The 25510-nt window shown below is 36.0% G+C and overlaps 1 protein-coding gene across 1 annotated transcript in view; it reads right to left on the reverse strand.

Annotated features, from left to right (window-relative positions):
- Positions 1–21991, reverse strand: part of LOC126979839 (tropomodulin-1) — a 132016-nt gene extending 110025 nt beyond the window's left edge. The window contains exon 1 of the mRNA XM_050829410.1: positions 21831–21991. Within this exon, the coding sequence (XP_050685367.1) occupies positions 21831–21908 (78 nt within the window). The 5' untranslated portion in view covers positions 21909–21991. The remainder of the gene's footprint in view (positions 1–21830) is intronic.
- Positions 21992–25510: the final 3519 nt, after the last annotated feature.

Below are 25510 nucleotides of genomic sequence, written 5' to 3' on the forward strand. Positions count from 1 at the left end.
TTAATATATTTAGTTTTATGACTATTTAACAATAAGTTATTGGCTAAACTAGTACACGATGTCAGATAGAGCATTGTTTACGTCGTCATCAATGATATTATAGTTTTAAAAGAGGTACTTTTAAATATCATTGTTCGTCATATAAAACTTGGGTTCTTCTTTTCACTTTGAATATGAGTGAAGTGTCATCTGCAAACAATTGTGTTTTTTGGAACGAAGTACCTTATGGGACGATGCGGAGTGGAATTATTGAAATTTGACACGTTTCTGGCAAATTACGTCATTGATTGTTTATTTTATTTATTAAGAGCATTGGTAACAAGGCCATACCAAACCAAAATACAATAAACGAATATTTAATAGGTTTATAACTGCAAAATAACATTGATATAAAAGCAAAACATGTACATTATATATACCTTTTAAATGTTATTGAAGATAAATTTCTTTGACTATTATTTTGCGCGCGCACAATGACATCAAAATAAAAAAAACAGAAATTTTCTGACGTTTGCGACATAAATAAATATTTTTGGCTTCTTCGTCCATTATTAGGGCAGGCAAAGAGTTCAAGCCAATACAGCCGTATTCGTTAATATTCAATAATTTATTTCACGATTTTTACAATATTGTTCTTTCTGCAAACGTGGAATAACACGACGAATAAGTAATGTTCAGGATTTGTTTTGTTACGCCAAAGAAGTATAACTTCATGCGTGCATGCTTAAGTATACACACACTTTTTTTTATTTTAGACAGTGGAATTCAATGGAAACTGCCCATTTTTTTTTGTAAATCAGTAAAATTAATATTTATATGATATTAAATAAAATTAATACTTTTATAATATCCAGTGTCTCACGAGACCACACGGTTTTTTTTCTACAAGGTTAGGTAGAACATTTATGTAAATTAGGAAGAGAAACGGTCCAAGAATAGACCCTTGTGGTAACCCCCATACCGAGAGGTGTCCCAGGAGATCTCCTGCCATTCACATCGATCTACTGAATTCTATAATTTAAATATGAGATCAGAAGATCGAGCGTAGATCATTTAATAATATATATGTAAAATAAGATAGTAGTGTTTTCTTTATTGTTATAGAACAAACATTCCATATTTATTATTAAATAATAATTTATATTTATGATAGTCTAGTTTCAAAATAGTATAAAAGTTAACCTACTTCTAATAAATTATTATTTCCCCTTAAATCGTATGTGTATCGATATTTTTATAACGTCCAGCTATATGAGACCAAAGCTTCAATAATTTTTACTTTAGAAATTTTGAAAATGGGATAGAAATGTTTGAAACCAGTAGATATAATATTTATGTAACGTAGACAATAACCGTTAATGAATGTAACAACACAAAGTGATCACCCCGACATTGAGCGGCGCTGGTGTCGCGACAATCTATCTATTTCTGTCGCCGCGTTCCTCGTTTTCCAACTATTCTTGCTCTACGGTAAACTTTAATAAACAAAAGAGTTACGTTTGTTGCATCACAGAGCGTTCATAATCGATAGTTTTACGTTGAACATGCGAGGGAAACTATAAATATAAATATGTTAGTGGCAGTAGAACTAACTGTAGATAAGTCAGTCAATAACGAAGTGAATATGCAACCATGTTAGCTTCAATAGACATGTCGGGATAAGACGAGAAAATGCGTAGAGATAATTATTTAATCGTGGTGCGCATGCTAGCCCGGCTGGTTAATAATGATAATAAAATAATAATAATAAAAAAAGGTAATAAAAAAAAACTGCGTTTCTGTGTAATTTGGAAATGAAAAAACCATAAACAAGAAAGTCGTCATACCCGATCGCACATAACTTTGTAGCCGTCGGGACCCATTCTATAAAGGGGGCTTAGTGAATTGCGAGCACATACCTATATTACATGTAAATTGCAAATTACTCCAATCTGCTAACTTAAGCGCTGTCTTTATAGAATGGGTCTCGACTGCTCTTTGTGTTTGAGTTTTACCCAGTCAAACTGTTACGCCTTCACCGCGTGGAGGCAATCCAATATAACGCACAATATTTTTTTCCAATTCAGTTTCGTAACAATTGGTTGTGTTTTGGAGAAGGAAATTGTCGGTAAGCAAACCCTCATTTTTGAGTTTTTTTCTCTTGATTTTTCGTCGGAGCTGCAGTTGTACTTATCGCACAAATTTTTGTCTCCTCCGAATTAGCGTGATAGAATTAAATATTTAACAATTTTTTAGTCTGAGAAAGGCTACTGTTACCTTCTCTAAGGGTCTAATTACAGGCTCAATTAAAATAATAAATATTGATTTGTTAGTGATTAAGAAACTAGAGGTAAGACACAATAATTCTAACACATTACTGCTTGACGGTAAAAGGCGCCAATGTGGTACCCAAAATCTAGCCAGCATCCTGTGCAAAGAAACCTCCCACTGGTATGTGTGTATGTGTAACCTAACCTAACTCGCTTCTTACGACACCCAAGGGTGTTTCTGGGATTTCCCTATTCTTTTTATGGCCGTAGGAAGCACCGAGCAGACAGATAGGAAATAGTCATCAAATAAAATTAAAAAAAAAAATCTCATCATTCTATGTATAATTCAAAGAAAATTTTCTCCCAACCTATGAGTTATAAACATATCAATTTCAATGTTAATATTTCAAACAAATTATTGATCGCACAATAGACGTATCAAATTGAGAGTAAGCTTTTAAAAGCTCTTGATATTGCTATAATGTGTGTCATCGATCTCAGCTTTAATCGGAGTCAAAAAACCTGTTAACACGTTTTTAAATGTTTACAAAATGTTAAACATTTTTAGGGATTGTGCATGTTTTCATTATAATGTAAAAATAACTGCAGATGAATATTTGGTATTTGATATAGAAAAAGTATAACATAACAATTTAATAGATTTTATATTATTAATAACAATTGGGACCTGTACTCTCGAAATTGTCGACGAGTACCTCTACCTCGGACAAACAATCCGGTTAGGCACGTCTAATTCGCGAAAAAGGTCACTCGTCGAATCCAACTCGGATGGGCAGTGTTCGGGAAGCTCCCTAAAATCGTTCGAAATGCCACAGTGTCGGAAGATGAAGGTTTTCAACCAGTGTATGCTGCCAGTGATGACTTACGGTACGCAGACGTGGTTGCTAACTATGGGCCTTATGAGAAAGCTCATGGTCGCTCAGAGGGCAATGGAGTTCCGTAGGAGAACCAAAGTCACCGACATAGCACAAATGATTGCGAATCTGAAGTGGCAGTAGGCAGGGTACATAGTTCGACGGAGAGGTGGCCGTTGGGGCAGTAAAGTACTCGAATGGCGATCACGTACCGGAAGACGCAGTGTTGGTAGGCCCCCCAAAAGATAGACAGACGATCTGGTCAAGATCGCCGGAATACGTTGGATGAGGGCAGTGCAGGACCGATCGTCGTGGTAATCTTTGGGGGTGGCCTTTGTCTAGTAGTGGACGTCTTCCGGCTGATGATGATGATAGAAAAAGCTAGTGTGAGAGCTAGATAGTGCAATCCCGCATACTTTTTTTTCTTTGGACACGTATCGAGACGAAGCAGCCAGTCCATAGAACGCCTAATCGTCCAGGGTAAAGTAGAAGGTCTAGATCGCGTGGAGGGTCACCTATGCGATGGACTAATCAGATCAAGTCTGCTGTGAGCAGCCCCGTGCATGAGTGTACTCGAATGATCTGAATAGACAGCGATGACGAGAAACTGTGAGGCACATAACGTCTGCTCTTTTAAACTTGTTGACAACCACAACTGCTCTATCAAGAGTGTATCGACTGAGACGAAAAAAGATAGAAAAAAGTAAACATCGGTTAAGGCCGCAATCTCAAGAAATCGCCAAAATAGCGCATAATACTTGACGGTTTATATAAAGCTTATAATATTTTTACAAAAAATTATTGTATATGTACAGACTATGAGAAAAAAATATATTTTTTCTTTTCATTTCTATTTTTTACAGACAGTGCGGAAAAATCACCAAAATACCCCTAACTTTCACAGTTGGAGTCATGCTAAGCATTCATCTTGATAAAAATTGTACGAAAATTTATTGATTGTACACCAATACTATTTACATTAAATAGTTTTGTTAGTTTTGTAAACAAAGAGGTAACCTATCTCAGCTCGATTCCTCAAGGCCGTTGGCTCGGTCCCCAGCCTTAATTTAGATTTAGGAAGATCCTGTTTAATTTTTTATGACAACAGGGCAATAACACTATATGTTAGTAACGGAAATATGCTCATTCAGCGTAACCCGCGCAGCTACCGACCTTGTCCCTATCTTTCAGATCTGGGAACATACCAGGAATGTTAGTTGGCAAATAATATCTCATTGAACACTATTTAACTATGTATTATATTAAGAGCGTGGCAGATTGTTACGGCCATCGCTTCTCATCCGGCAGGCACCGGTTCGATGCCGTTGCAATGTGTTTTCTATTTTCGAATTCATTATGACCTTAAAACATCATGAGGAAACCTACTCCACAGTACAGTAATAGAACAGTATTGAACTTTGTACTAGAGCGCCCGAATACACGCACGGACACATACACACGATTTACACAGCCGCTAAGCAATCTTGGGATCAATGTTCTTACTTCAATCAATCATATCAACTATAGCAATATTCTTATTTCTTGAATTGAATGTAATCAAATCACATTTTTCTTAAATTCAGTAATGCTTTTTCTTACACACAATATTATGTGTATGAATAATAAATAGGATGTTACAAAACTACCCGTAAAGCCGAAAGGAGGTTAAATGGGGCCTTTTGGGTACGGTTACGCGGGTTACGGTTATACGGTTCTTAAGTATTGTGAATGGACTCATTAGTCCATTAACTTGACACATGTTCTGTTAAACTTTGCTAATAATTGAAACTAAAATGCCGGGTTGCGAATTAAAACTTTGTAAAAATAGTACTAGAAGAAATAAGAACGATACTGGGATCACATATCATCAGTAAGTATTTTGTATTTTATACATTTGAATGTAAAATAACACGAAGCGTATATAAGTTACAAACTTTGAAAGATGTCATTGAGTGTCAAGATGCCACGCACACAAGCTTCTTTACAAATAGCCAATACACAGTACAATATAAAGTTGCCGTAATAAAAAAGCTAACGTTCTCAGATAGTACGGTATACAGTTGAAACGCAGCGGAGTCCAATCCTCAAACCATACACTCTCATTATACATTTATGCATACTTGCAGGCAAAAGTCAGAAATCCATCAAATTGTAATAGTAACGCTGGTAGCTGTGAATAACTGTCGTAAACTAATGCTTTCATAATATGATATACGGCGAGCGATATAATTAGAAATGTGTCAATACCAAACATTTCGTTGAAATAAACTTTAATTTATTTCTACGTACGGTTGGAATCCGTTCGTTCTTGTATTTATAATTTACACTTGTTGTTTATATTATGTGGTTACGTTCTTCATATAGACCAGTGGGAGGCTCCTTTGCACTGGCTAGATTATGGGTACCACAACGGCGCCTATTTCTGCCGTGAAGCAGTAATGTGTAAGCATTGCTGTTGCGGTCTGAAGGGCGCCGTAGCTAGTGAAGTTACTGAGCAAATGAGACTTGACATCTTTTGTCTCATGGTGACAAGCGCAATTGTAGTGCCGCTCAGAATTTTTGTGTTTTTCAATAATCCTGAATTTATACGCCCTGCACTTCACAATGTAGTGCATTGTGAAGTGCAGGGCGTATAAATTACAATCAGCTGATCTTCCTGCTCGTCTCGTGCCTTATTTTTGTAAAAAAAAAACATATATAAGATGGAGCAAACGGGCAAGAGGCTTTCGTGATGATGGCTTTGACTCAACCGCCTATGGACATCCGCAACACCAGGGGTAAAGAAATGCGTGGCCTTTAAATCTTTTGTTGAAGATCCCTAAGTCATATCGTGCGGGAAAACAGTAGCCGGTAATTAATTCCAAAACAAAGCCGCGAGGTTGCGGAATGCCAAACGGCAACGTGATGCAGGTGGTATTTAGAACTTTTACGTAATGTCCGGTGGTGGAAGTCGGCCGCTGGTATCAACCCGAACTAGCGTATAGAGGCGTGGTAATCGAGAGAGATTACTGACTTAAAACGTAAGTCCAACGGGCTTTCGATCTATCTAGGTTTCATATATGTAAGTAAATTGGTGTCGAGACACTTGGCCCGTGTGGCCCAGAGGGTCGGAGAATGTACAAAGTACTATCTTCGCGCCTCAATAAGGCTACTGGAAACCCAAGCGCTAGCAGCTTTTTCGGTCAACGGAACAGCCTGGCTATCCAACGCGGAAATGCTGCCAGTATTCTTGGTACGCTTACACGTAATGATAGTTTCATTTTAAAGTAATCATAGTATTGTAAATATAGTTATAAAATTTGTTTTGTTTGAATAAATAACTACGCAAAAGAGCAGTATTTAATTGACATAACAATAACCTTTTTATTTGTACTCACAAATTTCTTATCAAAATAGCAGTAAATCTCATGCATCATTAGTTTGAACAAATGAACAAAATCAATTTTACTAGTCACATAGCGCTGTACTTCAACTTTTAGATAGTAATTATAATATAAGACTCATAAATACACAACTATAAATACAGTATCTTGCCTTACTGCTTTTACGAGTATAACACCGTACCTATAGCATAATATTATCTTAAAGTTTTGCTAATCAGAAGATCAGTAAGCAGCTGCTAATGCGATATAACTAAGTACATATTAATGATCAAAATATCAAGCAAGCAATCGCTAGATTCTAAACCCACTATTCCGATACTAGGCGAGGGCATTAAGGCAAGTGTCTGGAAGAGAGGTGATACGCCATATCGGGTATTTAGTGGTAAGCGCGCATACTTGTCTTCTGGGGGTTAAATTGGACAAGTTTAATTTTACCCAATTCCACGACCTTTTCAAGAGAGGACTCGATAGAAGACACTAGCTTTTTCGGCACTGGTGGAGGAGGATGTAGATGAAACAGTGTAGGAGACAGCACACAGCCATGAGGAACTCCAGCGTTCACGGGATTCGGGTTCGAGGAATAACCGTTGATAACAAACCTGTATCAGCGAGGAAGCTGGAGGAAGATTGCATAAGCACTCGTGAAGCCCTAATGATTGAAGTTTTGAGAGAAGCGCCTTGTGCCATTCACGATCAAAGTTCTTCGCTATATCCAGGCTAACTGCCAGGCCATGCTTTCGATAGCCGCCGCCCATGGGTTAGGTATACTTAGTACTTAGTTCGTTTAAAAATAATGTCTTTTGTCTACTAGATTCACAGCCATCATAATTAATACTTGCTAATTTCAATGGATTTATACATTTACTGCAGATACTTATTGATTGTAAGTTTAATTTCTTACGTGTGTACACTAACTATTACACACACCATTTTTGAAGTGAAAACTTATTTAGCATCGTTGTGATTTAAAAAGTCGATGAAACGAGACAGGACACATATATTCATAAAGTTCAAACGTGGGAGAAAATAATTTTAAACATTATTCAGTGTATTGGTACCAGGCGATCATAGTCGAAGAACAGATTGTCTTATGTATGACGCGAGTATACCTTAATATATTCTGACGTCATTCACACGACGTATTACTACATAGACACCAGAAGAGCATAAATATGGTAGCGGTGATAATAATGTCTTTCATAGCGTTTGAAATCGTGTATCATCCTAAAAACATGTACCAGGACTACATATGCAGTTAAGAGGTTTAATGTAAATTTTGCATCGGATACAGCGATTCCGTTGATTGAGTTTTTGGACGCCAAATTGTATTTGAAAATGTGCAGTCGCACTGTATCAATAACAAGATCAAAAACAGTAGATAACGCAGTATTCCAAAGATATATTGACCATATTAAAACGAAGTATATTTCATAATTTAGTTACCATAAGCCTCTTGTATCATTTATTGAAAAATATGTAAGTTGAGTCTAAATAAATCTATGTAATATATACGAATAAAATGTAAAATTATCATCAAACTTTGTATCACTATGATCATAACTAAAACCTACAATTATTCTCTTCCCGAAATTCTACATTCGTCTCATTATCATGAAGCCACGTGTGTTTGGGCGCGTTATGAAAAAATGATAGGAGTTAAATTTTAAGATGCGCGCGCGTCACTATAACACTAAAGTAACAGGTTATAGTTTGTTCCTAGAATTTTCTGACATTTGCGTCATTCGTTATTTTTGTTTTTTGTATTTTCGTACAATATTAGGACAGGCAAAAGGTTCAAGCCCATACAGCCGTATTCATTATTTAATAATTAATTACCAAAGCCGTCTTTGCAAGATTTTTACAAAATTGTTCTTTCTAAAACGTAGAATAGCACGAGGAGTAAATCTTCTTATCTGATTTTTGCTTCGTTAGGCCGAAGAAGTAGGTATACCTTCTTGCGTGCATACATAAGTGCACACACACTTTTTTTTTTAAAGCACACACAACTTTTTAACCAAAGCAACATAATATAATATATCGGGAACATTCAAATCGCAAGTAACATTAGGTATTCATCAATAATAATTTGTCACAACGCTATTGGTTCGCGATCAATCGAATCGTGTTTGGTCGCGGAAGACGCAACGGTCGGTTGCATGGCGCGCGCGAAAATGGAACGCTGCGGATATAATTAAAACTGAACGGACAAATCGTTGGCGGGACTTAACATGCGAAATCGGTGGACTCGTTAAATTAATCGATTACTATCGATATCGAGATCGAACATTACATATTTTAATGTGTTAGTAACTTAAAAAGTAATATTAATAATAAGTAGTGACGTCATAAATCGCCGCCATATTCTACTGTGACCACTGGCGTTTTCGAGGTAGGTACTTTGATCACGTGATCAGTCAAAACCACTCTAACGCCTAACGTTTTATATACAATATCAACGGTTTAATATCAAATATTTTTAATTTGACAGTACTCCAACAACAGTTTTTTTTAATGAACCAGAAAACTTCAATACACTCATTTGAATGCTGCGTCAAAAAATGCGCCTGACAGTATACGGGATTGCGTTCCCTTTTAAATAGTAACCAATATAACTTTAATAGAACGGCTTTACAGTATTTATTTATTGACGTCACACTGTACAGTGGTCACAGTGCATATCGGAACATACCCTGAGGCACTTATTGCCAATCCATGTGCCTTTGGCCTTCCTGTCTAATTGTTTAAAGACATTTTCCAATACTGTGATGAACAATTCCGGTGAAAAAGGATTTCTTCTCCTCTAGTTTCGAGGCGTAGTGTACTCGTATGTAGAAGCTAGGATAATATGACTTATACATAAACATAGACAAAAGCAGGAATAACTAAACTTGCGGCCTTACAAATAAACTTGGTATAAAGTTATACCTGAGATTGACTATAAACCAAGAATATGCAATCTTTACTAATAGATATTTTTCTTATGATTGGTTTATTCGGACGTATATAACGATTCCCGCTTTTATTTGCAAGACTTCCTGACATTCGGAAAACTTTCAGAATTATCATTTTTTTTAATTTATTTAGTGGCACGGGATGCAAGTCCATAGGCAGAATTATCATTGTATTGACAGTGTTGTCAGCTGTATAGTCAACATTTTGCATAAATAGCAGGTAGGGATGCCAACTTTTATTAGAAGAAATAGAGTAGGTATATCTGATCTTAAAAAAAAAGAGTATCATTTATTTTATATTTTTAAAACGGTATTTTTTTGTTTGTATTGTTTTGTTTGTTAACCCTATACAGGCGATTATTCCATAACTATTACAGATATCAAAAAACTTTTAAAGTACTTTACCTAATCAGTAAAATAACATCAATAACTTTTTAAAAGTCATTCGAGAAGTATCCAAAATTTAGATATTAAACACTCCCATACATATGATACTAGCTGACCTGGCAAACGTTGTTTTGCCATATTAATTAAAATTATATATGTAAACCTTCCTTGAGCTTCAACGAATCTACTACAAAAGATTTCATTGAGATCGGTCGAATAGTTTAGGAGTTAATAGGGAACATACATACATACATTTTCTTTTAAATATATAGATTAGTAGAATTCAGTACCCCGTGATATTCAGTATCCCGTATAAAAAACCAAAAAGAAATAATGAGGTAATGTAATATATTAAGGACCAATACAATTTTGATTTAAATAGGCCGTTATATACTCTAAATCTTAGATTAAGGATTGGTTTCCGCTGCGCTCTAACTAGATAACGCAGGCATAGTCGCAAAGCGCGGCAACGCGACTTTTCTAATATTAATTAAAAAAACTTTGCTAATAATTGAAACTAAAATGCCTGGTTGCATAGTAAAACTTTGTAAAAATAATACTACAAGAAATAAGAAAGACACTGGGATCACATATCATCAGTAGGTATTTTGAATTTTATTAATTTCAATGTAAAAGAACACGAAGCGTATATAAGTTACATAATATGAAAATGCACACAAGCATGTTGACAAATACCTAATACAAACACGGACTAGTAAAAAAAGGAAGGACTCCGCGCCGTGATATTAGCAAGTGAAGCACCGTTATGTTAGTGTGTGTACGGGGTATACCAGTTACACAATTTTTTCTCACTTAAATAATCATATATCCACAAATACTTTTATAGCATTGTTTTTACACTTTTTCACAACGCACGACGGTATTTTTAAAATATTTTATTGCGACGCAAACTGATCTGTCACAGACGATGGCAAATCTCATAATGGCGGCTAATCGGCTTGTAGGTATTAGTGTATGTATGTGTATGCGTGGGGCTATGTATCTACACGTTTGTCGGCTTGTTTTGGTGCCTCACTGTTATGTAAGGTGACACGGAGTCCTTATAGTGAATACAAACTACAATATAAAGTTGACTTAATAAAAAAAGCTATTGTTCTTAGGTAGTGCGGTATCTAGTTGGAGATCAATCCTTAATCTAAGCTCTAAATACTCCACAATCTTTCCAAACACACTTCAATATTGATAAATCACTTATTGTTGAAAGCACATTCTCAATTTTAACTGATACTGAGGTTACTGCATGACGTCACATGCAATCCAACATGGCGGGTTATTGCGGGCATTAAGCGTTAATGGTTACTCTGTTTATCTCAAGATACTGATGGAAAAATATAAATAAGTACGTTTTTATTTAATCAAACTATGTTTAACTCTACATATATGTTGGTTGGGGATATATGTTACATTTTATATAACTACGTAATTATAGTCGACCATATAGGTATGTTGGTTGGAGATATATTATGTTACATTTTATATACCTACCTAATTATAGTTATTTAACCGACTTCAAAAAGGAGGAGGTTATCAATTCGTTCGGTATTTTTGTTTTATGTATGTACACCTATTACTTTTAGATTTATGAACCGAATTACGTCTCATAACAATTTTACATAGTTTGGCCCAGTAGTTTTAATTTTATGAAAATTTTTGTGTACCTTGATGATATTACTGTTTTTTGTGTACGGCTTTTTTTCATTCAGGTTGATTATATATTATAATTATTAACTGACACTAAAATGTAAAAAATAAAAAAACTACGTTTAAAAAAACAGACTTCAAAAACTGAAAAGTACCTATCAAATAACCTTCAATATTCATAAAATACTATTATTTGTATGTGCTACATATTGATAGCTTTGAAGTCGGTGCACAGCCAAATGTAATAGTAAGTACCTACACTCGCCACGCGTGACTTTGAGCGGGATAGCTTCGTCAAGAACAAAACAACCCAAGCGGACAGACACGCGTGGCCAGAGAACCTTAATAATAACAGTAAGTACGCTGTTTATAATATTAAGTTTAATTTTCTTTAGGGCCTGGCATCAACTTAAAACCTATCAATACGCCATGTGATGGAGTATTGAGGCAACCGCCTACAGACATCCGAAAGACCAGGGGTAAAGAGATGCGTTGCCGGCCTTTAAAGTGGGAGTATGCTCTTATCTTTTCCCAAAATCGTATCTGTTCTGGAAAACAGGAGCCGATCAGCGATACAAGAAATTTCATGCAAAATGCGCGTAGACTTAATACCCACTATTAGATTTTCCAATTCACTACATTCGCAATGCTTCAAAAAAAGTAAGAACATCATATCTATCAAGTATCAATAAAATAAAATTCTTCTTCACTTCTCAGTCGTTTCGCTCACTGCTGAGGATCGTGACTCCCTCTGATCATGTCCACTAGCTGTCGACATTGGTTGCGTTCCGTTGCCTGATGTATTGCAACATTCATTGGCACCTCCAGCTCTTTGTAAATTTGGTCAGACCACCGTATGGGACTCCGGCCTCTCTGTCTCTTTCCTTCTACCTTCCCTGTCACTATAAGACGCTCCAAATTATTGGCATTTCTGCGAGCAATGTGGCCAAAGTATCGCACTATTAACAAAAAAAAATAAAAACTAATATAATGTACTGTTTTGTTAAAGCACGCATTTACAGGCCATAACTGTGTAATATCGTTGGAATATGATCAAACGTATGGGATGTTCTGTAAGTCAATTAGGTAAAATAATAATTTGGCAGTGTTCCCGAACAGTTGGTCATGTTGTGGTTTTTGCGCGTTCAGTTCCAGGAACAAGTACCGCCACATGTTCTTTCATGTCTTTATTTGGATACTAATATGCTGTTTATTTACGGATGCATTTATTTACATCGTATATTTGTTTATAAAGATATATTATGTATACTTTTTATCGTGAGAACTCTCCGTATATATTCAATTTATTCCAAGACTTTGTTATCAAGCTGAAAAGTTTTATGCTTTCGAAATAAATTAATTTATATGATATATTTGATATTTGAGACAGTAACTTACAAACTAATTTTTTATGAATATTACAGCTATTGTAAAATAGATAGATATGTACGTAGAGTACTATTAGTAGTTACTGATTTAAAAGAGTGGACGCTGAGTCTTGTATGTACTTCTCACGCGCTCTGTTTCTGATAATACGGTTTTTTTGAGACGAGCAGGAGGTTTAGCTGATGGTTATTGATATGCTCCGTCCATTACAATGCTGTGCCGCTCAGGGTTCAAACCCCAAAAATTCTGAGCGGCACTACAATTGTTTTCGTCACCTTGAGACATAAGATGTTAAGACTAATTTTCCCAATAATTTCACTAGCTACAGCCCCCTTCAGACCGAAACACAGTAATGCTTAGACATTACTGTTTCAGGGCAGAAACAGGCGCCGTTATGGTACCCATAATCTAGCCGGCATCCTGTGCACAGGAGCCCCCTCTGGTAAAACCTCGCTTTATTCTTTTGTACCTAAACAATTTTTTGTTCGTAAACAAGAAACTTTATATTTTTAAAAGTCTGTTTGAAGTGTACATACCTATAGATATACCTAATTGGCAAGTCGTCAATGTGACCCGCTATCGTTTACGATAATGGCCACAAACACAAAAAGTAAATCAGTTCGTGTCCTCGTCGCAAAATGCTTTTGTTGCCCTCAATTGAGTCATTGGGTAGGGCGTTTGAAATATTAGTTTTACTTCGGTAAATATTAACGAAACATGGCAATATCGTACGTATATGTCGTATAATAATAATAATATTGACACACTTTTATAAAAATTACCTTGCCCCAAACTAAGCATAGCCTGTACTATGGGTACATGACAACGATTTATTTAATGGTGTATTACTTAAACACCCATGACTCGGAAATAAACGTTTATAATCATCACATAAATCTTAGTACCTACCGGGATTCGAAATATCTTATCTTTAAACGAGCAATTCTTGTGATATACAGGGCGTTTCGGGGCCGGTAAATCAATCTAGCTAGGTTTCAGTTTTAAAACAATGTAGTTTTATCCGTGTTTTAATGAGAAACAGCTACAATAACATAAGAATACAAAGGTTAATTTCTCCACTATATACAAAACTGTAATAGCTCAGATGAGACATTGGGTGATCCGGAAAGCAGAGGACCCCGGTTCGAATCGAGATGTCCCATTAGTTTTTTTTTGGTCAAGTTTTGTACATTCTCAAAAATCCGAGTAATGCTCGGTCAATCAATCAAAATAATCGTTATTTTTTAATTCATATCTAAAATTTATATAAATACAAGACCGCCAAAACAAGATTAATAAAAAGATGGAGTTTGGCTGTTTGGTATAGTTGCCTTTTATGCCTATTTTGTATGTAGGTACTAAAAAGCTTACTAACTAGACTAAGAGCACTTTCGCACTACGATCCGATCCGAATCCGATAAGTACCAGTGAAAAACGGTCAGGTGTAGTCGTAGAACTATTTCTAAGTGTTGACGGAAAAAAATCGTATGACGGAAGCCGGATCTAGTGCATAAACTACCATAGAAATAGTTCTACGACTAATTCGGACCATTTTTTCACGGATACGGATCGGATTCGGATCGGACGATGCGAAAGCGCTCTTAGAATATCTCTTATAATAGCGTAATTGACTTGATAATTCTATAATACGTGACCAATTTATATTTATCAATGAGTGCGTTAGTTAGTGGTCAAATATTGAAAATACTAAGGAGCTAATTCCAAGTGGCTGACTGTTTACGACTTGTCAATCAAAATCTGTTAGAGATATTTTTCTCTCTTGTACGCTTTGTTCGTCAACACGCTGTAAAGGACTGATCTCTACTATTTACCACTAGACTGGCGGCTGTCAAAGTGCTTTTGTGCCTGTTTGATATTCGCCATTTTGGCGCTGTTGGCCATATAGCGAGGGTCTGCGGTACTAAAACTAGTGATGACAACCTCAGCTAAACAAACATCGATAGGAAACCTATTTACAAAAAAAATTGTGTACTTGATTACGCTGATTCCTGAAGTATAAATAACACGGAAAACGAACGAAATTAATTCAAAATGCAATAATACTTCAGAGTACTATACGCTTCTCTCGTGGCCATTTGTATTATACGTCAAAATTAGTTCTCTGGACGCTCGCGAGGAGCGCTTCAAACAGGTAAAAAAAATTGCTGTCAAACAGCCTGTACAGGGGTATAAAAATATACATTTGTTTAAAAATACTCTTTATAAAAGTGGCTAGTTTACGTTAAATAATCTCATATTTAACTTAAATTTCTTTATTTTGTCATTTCTGTTGTGTCCACTTATTTTTTACAGTATTTGAGGTATGCTGTGTACAATTTTAATTAGATCACGTAAGGTATCCTGTACTTGTTATTAGATGTTAGGTTTTATCCTGTTATTTTTATTGTCCCTAATTGTAAATAAAAAAATACATTGAACAGGTAGAGACTGTCGAGGCTGTGAGACCATAAAACGAATGCTTACCCTATAACACCTAAGTTTGTAATAAAGATGTGATGTGTTTAATAAATATTATGTTAATTCCTCAATATCTTATTTATTTTATATTATACTAGCTTTTACTCGCGACTTCGTCCCGGTGGAATAGTTACTTTGGGCTGCATTTTTATTTTTTTAAGGTTCTTTGCAACTTATACACATACAAACTGCTCTTTCCGCTACTGATGGCGCTCTTCTATGATACAGCGGATATCCCTTGTCACAATGACAGTCTCTTTAATAGTATTTCTTCCAACTTAAATATCCTATTTGATCCCCATGTAGATCAAAGATTCAAACATGCTTGAACAAATGTTTATAAATTACTACTTATCAAGTTCCTATATACAAAGTTTCATGGTTTTATCTCCTTCTATTTCAAACCCTCTATTTCTTTTTTCGCCATTAAGGGTAGCCTATGTCATTTTCCAAGCTCGTCAGAAGAAAGAAAATAATGGAGGTAAAAGAAGAACTGAAGAAATTATCGATAGCGTGTGTTAGTGAGTACAATGGAGAAATTAGATATAAGAAGCCACAACATGCCGCTCAAGTGTGTCTTCTACCGCATTGGGGGAGTGTTCCGAAGAGCTGTTTAACCTGATTCCTGCCGCCGAATTCCAGCTTCGAATTCGCAGCTTCTTGACACGCCACAAGTTAGGATATCATCCTCACCTCCTTGTGCGGTGTTTTCGGGACGATGCGACATGGGTACCGTCAAAAAAAGCGCGTACACCTTCCTTAAAATTCGGCAACGCTCTGGTGATTCCTCTGGTGTTGCAAGAGAATGTGTGTGGCGGTGATCACTTAACACCAGGTGACCCGTACGCTCGTTTGTGGAGGACAATTACGGACAGGACAAGTTAAGGACAATATTCCATAAAAAAAAGTGGAAGGATTGGACAAATAGACTCAAAATATATTTAAGAGCTAATAAGCTAGTGATAGAACCAGACCACTTATATAACACACTCTAGTATATTGTATGTATTTAATATTATTCTATTCCATCCAACAGATACGCAATAGAATTGCAAGATGGCAATCGAATATAATAATTACTGTAGTACGATATATTTGGTAGTTGTGAGAATCAGTTGCATCTATTTTTGTAGCCCAAAAATTTTAATTATTGAATTTTTTTTAATTACTTTATATGGGAATTCAACGTTTCCTGGGTCAGCTAGTCTAATATATAAATTTCTCGATTCGCGGTGTTTGTTAACAAATTCTTCCGAAACGCCTGAATCGATTTGTATGAAATTTTGTGTGCACATGGTCATGGAATCGACCAACGTCTATTTTTATAGACAATTTTTTTTTAATAAATTTGTATGGCAAATCAACGTTTGCTGGGTCAACTAGTAAAGGTATAAAAATCTCATAAGTCTTGTATCTCCGTTAGAGATGTACTTTCTCTTTTTTCCGAATTAATATTACGCACGGTATTAATTATTACTCGACAGACACAAATATATTTTAGGTGTATTTAATAGTGCAGACTTGTAAGACGCATTTGATATATTAAATTTGATGGAGTAGAGCCGGTATAATTATATTTGAGCAACTATCCGTTGGATGTGGGTCGTTGAATTAGAAATAACATGTCTAATAGCAACCGAATGCTAAATATTACACAGGATGTTCCGACCTTGTTGTTGATTAAAACATCCTATGATCCCTACTTTTTTGTATAGAAAATTTATGCAGGGTATTGCAACTTGTCATAAAGTTTATTCGCAAAAAATGTTTTTGGGTGATTCGCTAACTTATTTACCTATTTGAGAGCGTTCTTGCTCTTGTTCTTTTAGTTAAAACTTTTTAATGTGCTCTATAGATTTTTTTTAATTTTTTTAGAATTTACATCTACTACCCGGTAGTTTTATCTTTGGACCTAACGTAGATGACGTCACATAGTCGCTTTGCTACGATGTGCAAAAAAAGCATTACTAGGATATTAGATAAAGGTATCTAGATACCGCAGGCGTAGTCTCAAAGTGCGGCAACTAATACTACGCCCAAGTGGGCGTACTCGAGCCAATCTAGAACAGTGTGTGAAGTTGACGTGCTACATGTTCTGATAAATTTTGTTAATAATTGAAACCAAAATGCCGTGTTGCGTATGTAGTAAGTAAGTAAAAATAATAATACTACAAGAAAAAAGAAAGACACTGGGATCACATATCATCATCAGTTAGTTCTAGGTAGTGCGGTATAGATACCGCAAACTACTAGATACATATATTGGTAGCGCAGCGGAGACCAATACTTAATCTATGACTAGGATATTATTATGAATAAAATATAAATCAACAACGATTTATTTATCTGTATTATTCATTGATGTAAAGGTGTTGTGATCTTAATTATTATTATAATTATGAATAATCCACGAAACAATCTGGGTTAAGTACAAAAAGTAAGTATTTATATTTCTGACAGAACTATTATAGCGTCACAGAACAACGGCAATTACAGAACTATTAACGACTAAAATCAAAACTATACAATGAAGTTTTCAAACTGAAAGCAGCGATAATACAAATTTATCACACATAACAGTAGGTCTACTCTTGTTCAACGAAAAACGAAGTTTCGATCGTAGTTTCGGGAGTTTCCTACTACGGTTCCATTCGTTCCGAAGTATCGTCCCGAACGCCATTGTTTGACATTTCGAATTTCTAAACCTACTCTAATTCATTACGTTGAGAACGAAAATTTGAATATCTGTTTAGCTGTTTGTTTGGAATGGTGAAAGGGGAACGGGAGGGGCTTAACGTTCCAGTGAAGTCCAGAGCTGATAATGTGGTCGTGTGGTACATCCACGTTTAGTGTTTACATCCACAATTATCACCCTTCCATTGTTATGTTAAATTTCTAAGTAGATATCACCGGGTTAGAGGCAAAAATGGAAATTAAAAACAAATAATTCGAAATGTGTCGTGCCTTAATATGATTCGAGATATAACAAAATAAATATTTAAAAAGTATCAATAATTTTTTGGATTTTATTCCTGCAGTGTCAAAAATTAATACATTGTATGTAGAAATGTAGAGAAAAGAAAACATTTCCGTGTCAGATTCGGATTCAGCTCGAAATATTATGTGTTGCATCGAATTCGACTTGGGGCTTTTATGTTTGGAAAAATACTAGACTTTTGTTTACCAAGTGTAATGCTAATTGATAGACACTGAAGAGAAAACTAAAACTGAATAGGAGTATAATCTCCCATTCGTAGAAAAGATGCATGCAAATTGGTATAGCGAGATACAAGGGTTAAAGAAGAAAATCCTTATTTCATATTTCGATTTGCAAGCAATTTTACAATTCCCTAGTGGTGTTGTAGGTTTTTTTTTATTATTGCAGGTTACTTATATCTCCTGTGTCCTGCCCACCGCCACTTCAGTTTCGGAATCATATGGGCTATGTCAGTGATTTTGGTTCTCCTACGGATCTCCTTATATCTGTGGGCCTACTCCTTAAATCGATATTCGATATATCGTGGTATTAGTCGTGTCGAATCCTACTCTTAGTTACATCGTATTCAATGTCGAAACGATGATTGAACATACTTAATAAATAAAATTTAAATAATTATATCTGATTTACTATTCAACAGGATTTATTTACTACCAAGTAATTTAAGTTTATGCGTAGAAAGTAATGCAAATGGCCGCCTGAGAAATAGGAAGTCGACGAGAAGGGTTTAGTTACTTTAAATGCTCATATTATATTCATTACATAATTTTTGAATATTTACATTTTGTGTAAATGATGCAAATTGGTGTTGCAGAGACTGGCATGGTACTAAGCACCTGAGCTATGTTTTGACTTTTGACACTTAGCAGCGACATAGCACAGATTATACATATTTTGCGCATAATTCATAAATCAAAATATTAGTCTATGGTTACGATGTTGTTACGATAAACGATATTGAATACGAACATTTGTTAGAGTAGGGTAGGTGCGATATATTCGTGTAATTATCGTATCGTTCCGAATATATCGATGTCGATTTTGCGAGTAGACCTACTGATTCGATCTCGCAAGGAAACTGTCCATTACCCTCTGGGCGACCATGAGCTTTCTAATCAGGCCCATAGTCAGCGACCACGTCTGTGTACTGTAAGCACGTAAATACTTGATGATTTACGCATATGATGCATTCTGTCAACTTGTTTTTTGTTGGATCGATAATTTTATAGTTTTAGTTTTTTATAATATATGCTTCATAGAACTAAGTTTTTATTTGAAGTTGTAAGAAATATAAAAAAATCGTTAAATGTCGTATTAAGTTCTCTTAAAACATCCAATGCAATATTTGTAGACATTATAATATTCAGTATCTACTTAAACTTATGAAACCTTTTCAGTCGCCATTCCTCAATAAATATTTTAAACAGAAAACATTAATCATCCTTTATCCTATCTATTAACATATTTATAAATTATAAATATATATTTATAAATAATATATGTTTATATAGTTGCAAGGGATATTTCTGAGTAGTGCTAATATTCATTCTCGATGCATTGTTCAATAGATTTTTGAATTCAAAATCAAAAAAGGGAAAGGCATGTTATTTAGTGAGGATAGACTGCACAATTCATAATTTTGACATAGACTAAACTTGTATGAAGCATTTAACTGGTCTTTGTACTAATAAGAAAATAAATTAACGTAAAAGAAACTATTTTTCCACCTATTAATTGATTGGTATTAACATTTGTTCTTTTAACACTTGCAACACTAAACAAAAGTAGACGAATTGATAAGAGTTTTGACAAATAACCTATTTTGTGGATGTTACAGTTCAACAAAGATATTTAACAATGTTGACTTTGTAAAAAATAAGATGCCATTTTTGCTCTTCAAACAACTAAAATTAAAAAATGTTATTTGTCCCTAGATTTATTTTAGCTATCGTGGAAGTATGCTCACTAGTGCAATGGGGTTTGCTGCAGCTGTGGTACCTGTTTTATTGTCTATTCATTTCCATTTTTCTTTTAAATTACTGACACAGTGCACACATTGAAGTAAAGTTACTACATATTAGATATCGTTACTTCATTTTTAAGGGATATGTTTCGATCTACCATTAAATAAATTCTGATTGATTGGCCGAATATTACTAGACTTTAGATTACTAAAAGTAAATAATGCATTGCAACCCAAACCACCAGCGTACATTAAGTTTTATGACTTTATTTACAGCTGGAGACTATGTCTTGTTTCATTTTTACCAGAGGACCTGTTTTATTGTCTATTCATTTCCATTTTTATTTTAAATAACGGACACAGTTCACATATTGAAGTAAAATAACTACATAGTAGATATCGTTACTTCATTTTTAAGGGTATGTTTCGATCTACCATTAATTACCTACTGATTGATTGGCCGAATATTACCAGACTTTCGAATACTAAAAGCAATTAATGCATTGCAATACCCCCCGCGTACATTAAGTTTTATGACTTTATTTACAGCTGGAGACTATGTCTCGTTTCATTTTTACCAGAGGAAAATCTGCCAAGTGTACATATAGCTTGTATAACAGTTTGGCAAAGAATTCGACAGCAGAGATTTTATCAAACTCACTCACTAACATAATTGCAACAAATTATGTGTTATTGAGCGTGTAATTTTTACATTTCTACGATTCATATCTAGGATTATTGTATTCTGAGAAGCGCAGAATTTCTTCGGAACTTACTTTTTGATCACAGATTGCAGTGTTCGAACGTGGAGCATAATCTGTTGAAGCGCGCACTAATGTACGCATTTGTATTGTGAATAAACATCGTAATGAAGCAGATAAACTAGGATGGGAGCCAAGACGAAAATATGCTGCGGCGCGTTTTTCCATTGGATTTTGCGCTTTGGAAACGAGCAATAGTTCCTACTGATATTTATTGTTTTGCCAATGGAATATGATAACGCGCACGATTAACCATTCCAACAACTTTTACTGTATCTTATTGATTTGGTTAATCAACAGTTTCTTATACACAAAGTCATCGTGGAATTGCGTGACTGCACAATACAGAATAATGGGGATAATGCACTGTATAAATGTAAGCATAATGTACCTAGTTGTGCTGCAGTAATCATATGATGGTTGTGTGTTGTCTTTGAAGGTCAGTGCCCGTGTCATGAGCTAGGTCGCACACGCGTCAAGGTGGGTTCTGGAGCCATTCAAACTGGATTCTATTTATGACAATATTCACTGAATATTCACTTATTTTAATCCGGGAATAGGCAAAGCGGAAACCCGTGCTGACGCAATGGCAACCCGTGTGTAACGGGGTGGTGTTTCGTGCGGCAGCGATTGTGTTTACGTCCGAGTCGGCCGGTTGTGTTATCGGTTATGTGACTGGCGAGTGGCGTGTGTCTGTGGCGGGTATTCGCGTCGCGGTAACTTAAAGCGGGCCTCACCTCCTCTATCTTAATGCTCTTGCGGATCACCTTCCGGGTGACCGCCGTCTCGTAAGTTTCCTCAATGGTCTCCGCCATGGTTGTGTTCGCGTGATGCGCGAGCGTCGCGCGCGGGTTAACAGGCGGTACTGATCAATGCGCGGTTATTTTTAGTTTTCAGACGCCGCCGGTCCCTGTGCTTTGTGGGCTGGTTTCGGGATTTGGGGTGAAAGAAACACGGGACAGTTAGTGCGTTACCCCTGTTTTAATCTGTGTTACAGATAATACGTTCGCAGTTCGTGGTAGAGTTGGAAAAAGAATAAACCAAACACAGCATGATTCAGTTCTAGCTCAATTCACCCGGTATCTTTATGAAAGTCATTAAATATCGAAGTAAACAATGTATTATTAATATTATTATTGTAGTAATACTTCGTTGCTGTAGGTATATAGAAGTATTTGTCGAGCAAAAGCAGACGAGACATATAAAGTTGAATATCGTTACCAAGAGGAATATACAGTCATATTTACATGACTTTAAGGTTCAAAATAAGAAACTGCTTTAATTTAAATCACTAACACGTCATAAAGAAATGAACAAGCCATGCACGCAAATGTTCAATCGATTAGCGCCGTAATGAACGCAAGTCGGCGACTTGATGACTTGTCAACAAGACGTGCCGAAATATATTCGTATTATCTCGCCCCAACTGAAGGACATCTTAACCTCCGTTTGGAACAAAGAGTTAATGGATACAGACAATCTTATGCTATACACGCCTTCAAGGTTGAAAGCTTTAAAAGGTCTATTTTAGATATTTGTACGTCAAGAATGGATTACAAGATGCAACGTCATTTGAATGAGCGGATTAATTTTATGAGCGTGGATCTCGCTTGTGGTAAATCTATACTAATATTATAAAGTGGCAAAGTTTCTGAGGTTGTAGGGGGTAATCTCTGGATCTACTGAAACAATTTTGAAAGTTCTGTAACCAAAAGAAGCGCCATAGTTTGTGGATATATATTAATAGGACAAAAGTAAAGACTCTTTCGTATTTGTAAAAGCAACTCAGAGAAAAAGCGGTCGAACTACGTTCTACGTTTCTGACCAATACTGCCTTAACGAAGAGAGATATATGATTGTTTGGTTAATATAATATATGCATGTGGAATTATTGGAACACCAACTTAATCTAATTATCTCATCGATTCGGTTATCTCATGTCTTATTCCAGTTCCGGTTCGCGTTTTCGCTCCCGTTTCAACTTCTATGAATCTTATTTCGAGGAAGATTGCTATGGCAAATTAAACTTACTATTGGTATATATTGTTATAGCTCATCGACGTGAATTTCAATTTTTTCACAAATCCCGCGGGATCCATGGATTTTTCCGTGATTATGTTCCCAAGCTCTAGTCTAACGCTGTACCAAAGGAGACGGGGATTTCTGGGCCAAAATGTAATAAGTTAAGATATGGTTTAAAAAAATTGTCATATTTTTCTATTTCAAGATATAGAAAATTACCCTAATTCACAATCTAGAAAACGAGAAATCTTAAAATTAAGATTTCTTTATTTTAAAATTCACGATTAAAATGGGATATCGATTACTATAATCGATTAATGTGAATGAGTTAATACAATTCAACCCAAAACCACTTGCACCAGATGATTGATTCAATAAAAGTACTTAAAAAAATACATTATAATTAACATAACATAATGTCTTAAGTTAAAAATATTTAAATATCAACTTAATCTTACAAAGAAATCGATCGAAGAAAAAATCGATTCTGAATTACGTTCTGTGCTGACAGTGACACGCACAGAATTGTCTAGAATGTCAATTGTCAATCACTCGTTTCATAGTATCGTTTGTGCGTACGTACGCGATTTGTCATTCGAGTGTTTCCCGTTGTTTTATTGATATTTTCCTTCTTTCTATATTTTGACTACTGATATTGCTAAACTTGTACGATCATTATCGTACAACAAAACAACAATCGCATTTCAAAAATCAGTTGTTTTAATATAGATTGTTGCCCATAACCTCAATTTTACAAAACCTCCTTTAACTCTGCTCTTTCAGATTGCCAAAAATCCTTAAATTCTCAGTGATGTTTTTTTAATTTATAAGCTATTTATTAACACCAATATGAATGGGTATCCGTCTCCTTTCATCAAAAGCAGTAGCTCCGGTGTAAAAGCGTAACAAACGAACTTACATTCACATTTGTAATATTATTAAATAGGGATTATTGAATTATAGCTTTGTAGTGTGTATTCTTCTTCTTCGGCGTTACACTCTTGTCAGAGTGGTCGTGGTAGTCACGTCGAGGTTAGTGGCCTGTTTCACAATGCGACGCCACTCGTCGCGAACTGCCGCTCTTCTCGTGCATTCATGCAGAGTACCGTCGACAGCTTGCCTCACTTGGTCCGTCCACCTCATCGGGGACCTGCCTCTTGGTCTAGTGCCCTCGACTTTACCCTGCACTATTAAGCGTCCTATGGAGTCGCTTCCACGTTGCGATACATGCCCGAAGAAAGTGAGAATGCGAGCTTGTACGGTAGTGGACAGTCTCTGTTCGATGCCGAGCTCCCGAAGAATGGACTCATTGGTTCGGAATTCGGTCCACGATATACCGAGCATTCTTCTCCAGCACCACATCTCAAGAGCATTGATCTTTTTCTTCTCACTTTCTCGTAGGGTCCATGTCTCAGCAGCGTAGAGGAATATGGGGAATATGAGAGCCCTTACAAGTCGTATTTTTGTGGTTTTAGTGATATTGCGATCCTTCCATATTTTCCTCAATTTATCCATAGCCGATCTGGAGATTGCCATGCGTCGTTTGATTTCGTCTATGCAGCCGCCATTATTTGAAATCAGTGCCCCCAGGTATATGTAAGTAGGCACTACCTCGCAATTTGCTACTTTCTTAACCTCTGGCGAGTTGTTCTTAGCACGGTCGACAATCATCACTTTGGTCTTGCTGCGATTAATTCTGAGGCCAAAATCAAGACTAACGTTTTCCAGCCTGTGTAGTAGCTCTTCCATATGAGGGATGCTACTTGCGAAGAGGGTGGTATCATCCGCGTAGCGTAAGTTCGATATGTTTTGTCCTCCAATAGTGATACCGTCTGTCCAACCATCCAAAGCAATTCTCATAATCAGTTCTGTGTAGATGTTAAACAGTAATGGAGAAATTATACATCCTTGTCGGACTCCTGCACTGGGGTGGAAACTGTTAGATAGAACCTCATCGGTTCGTACTGAGGCCGTACCATCTTCGTAAAGGTGCCTAAGAAGTGATACCAAATGTTTTGGGGTACCCATTTCTAGGAGAGTATTCCAGAGTTTCGGCCACTTGACAGAGCCAAACGCCTTGGAGAAATCAACAAAACAGATGTATGTAGGTTTATTGAATTCTGGGGATTTTTCGATTATCTGGCGGATGGACAGTATCTGCTCCCGTGTACCCTTTCCTTTTACGAACCCAGCCTGCTCTGGCGATATTTCTCTAGATAAATAGGATTTCAGACGCTCATTCAAGATGTGAAGAAGGATTTTGCTAGCATGGGGTATCAGAGCAATCAGGCGGTAGTTGCTGCAGGATTTGGTGGAGCCTTTCTTGTGTAGAGGGATTAACACGGTGTGCGCCCAATAGCGAGGCCAAGCGCAGGTCCTCCATATGTTGTTGCAC

This window comes from Leptidea sinapis, chromosome 1 (genome assembly GCF_905404315.1).
Source record: "Leptidea sinapis chromosome 1, ilLepSina1.1, whole genome shotgun sequence".
Lineage (NCBI taxonomy): Eukaryota > Metazoa > Arthropoda > Insecta > Lepidoptera > Pieridae > Leptidea > Leptidea sinapis.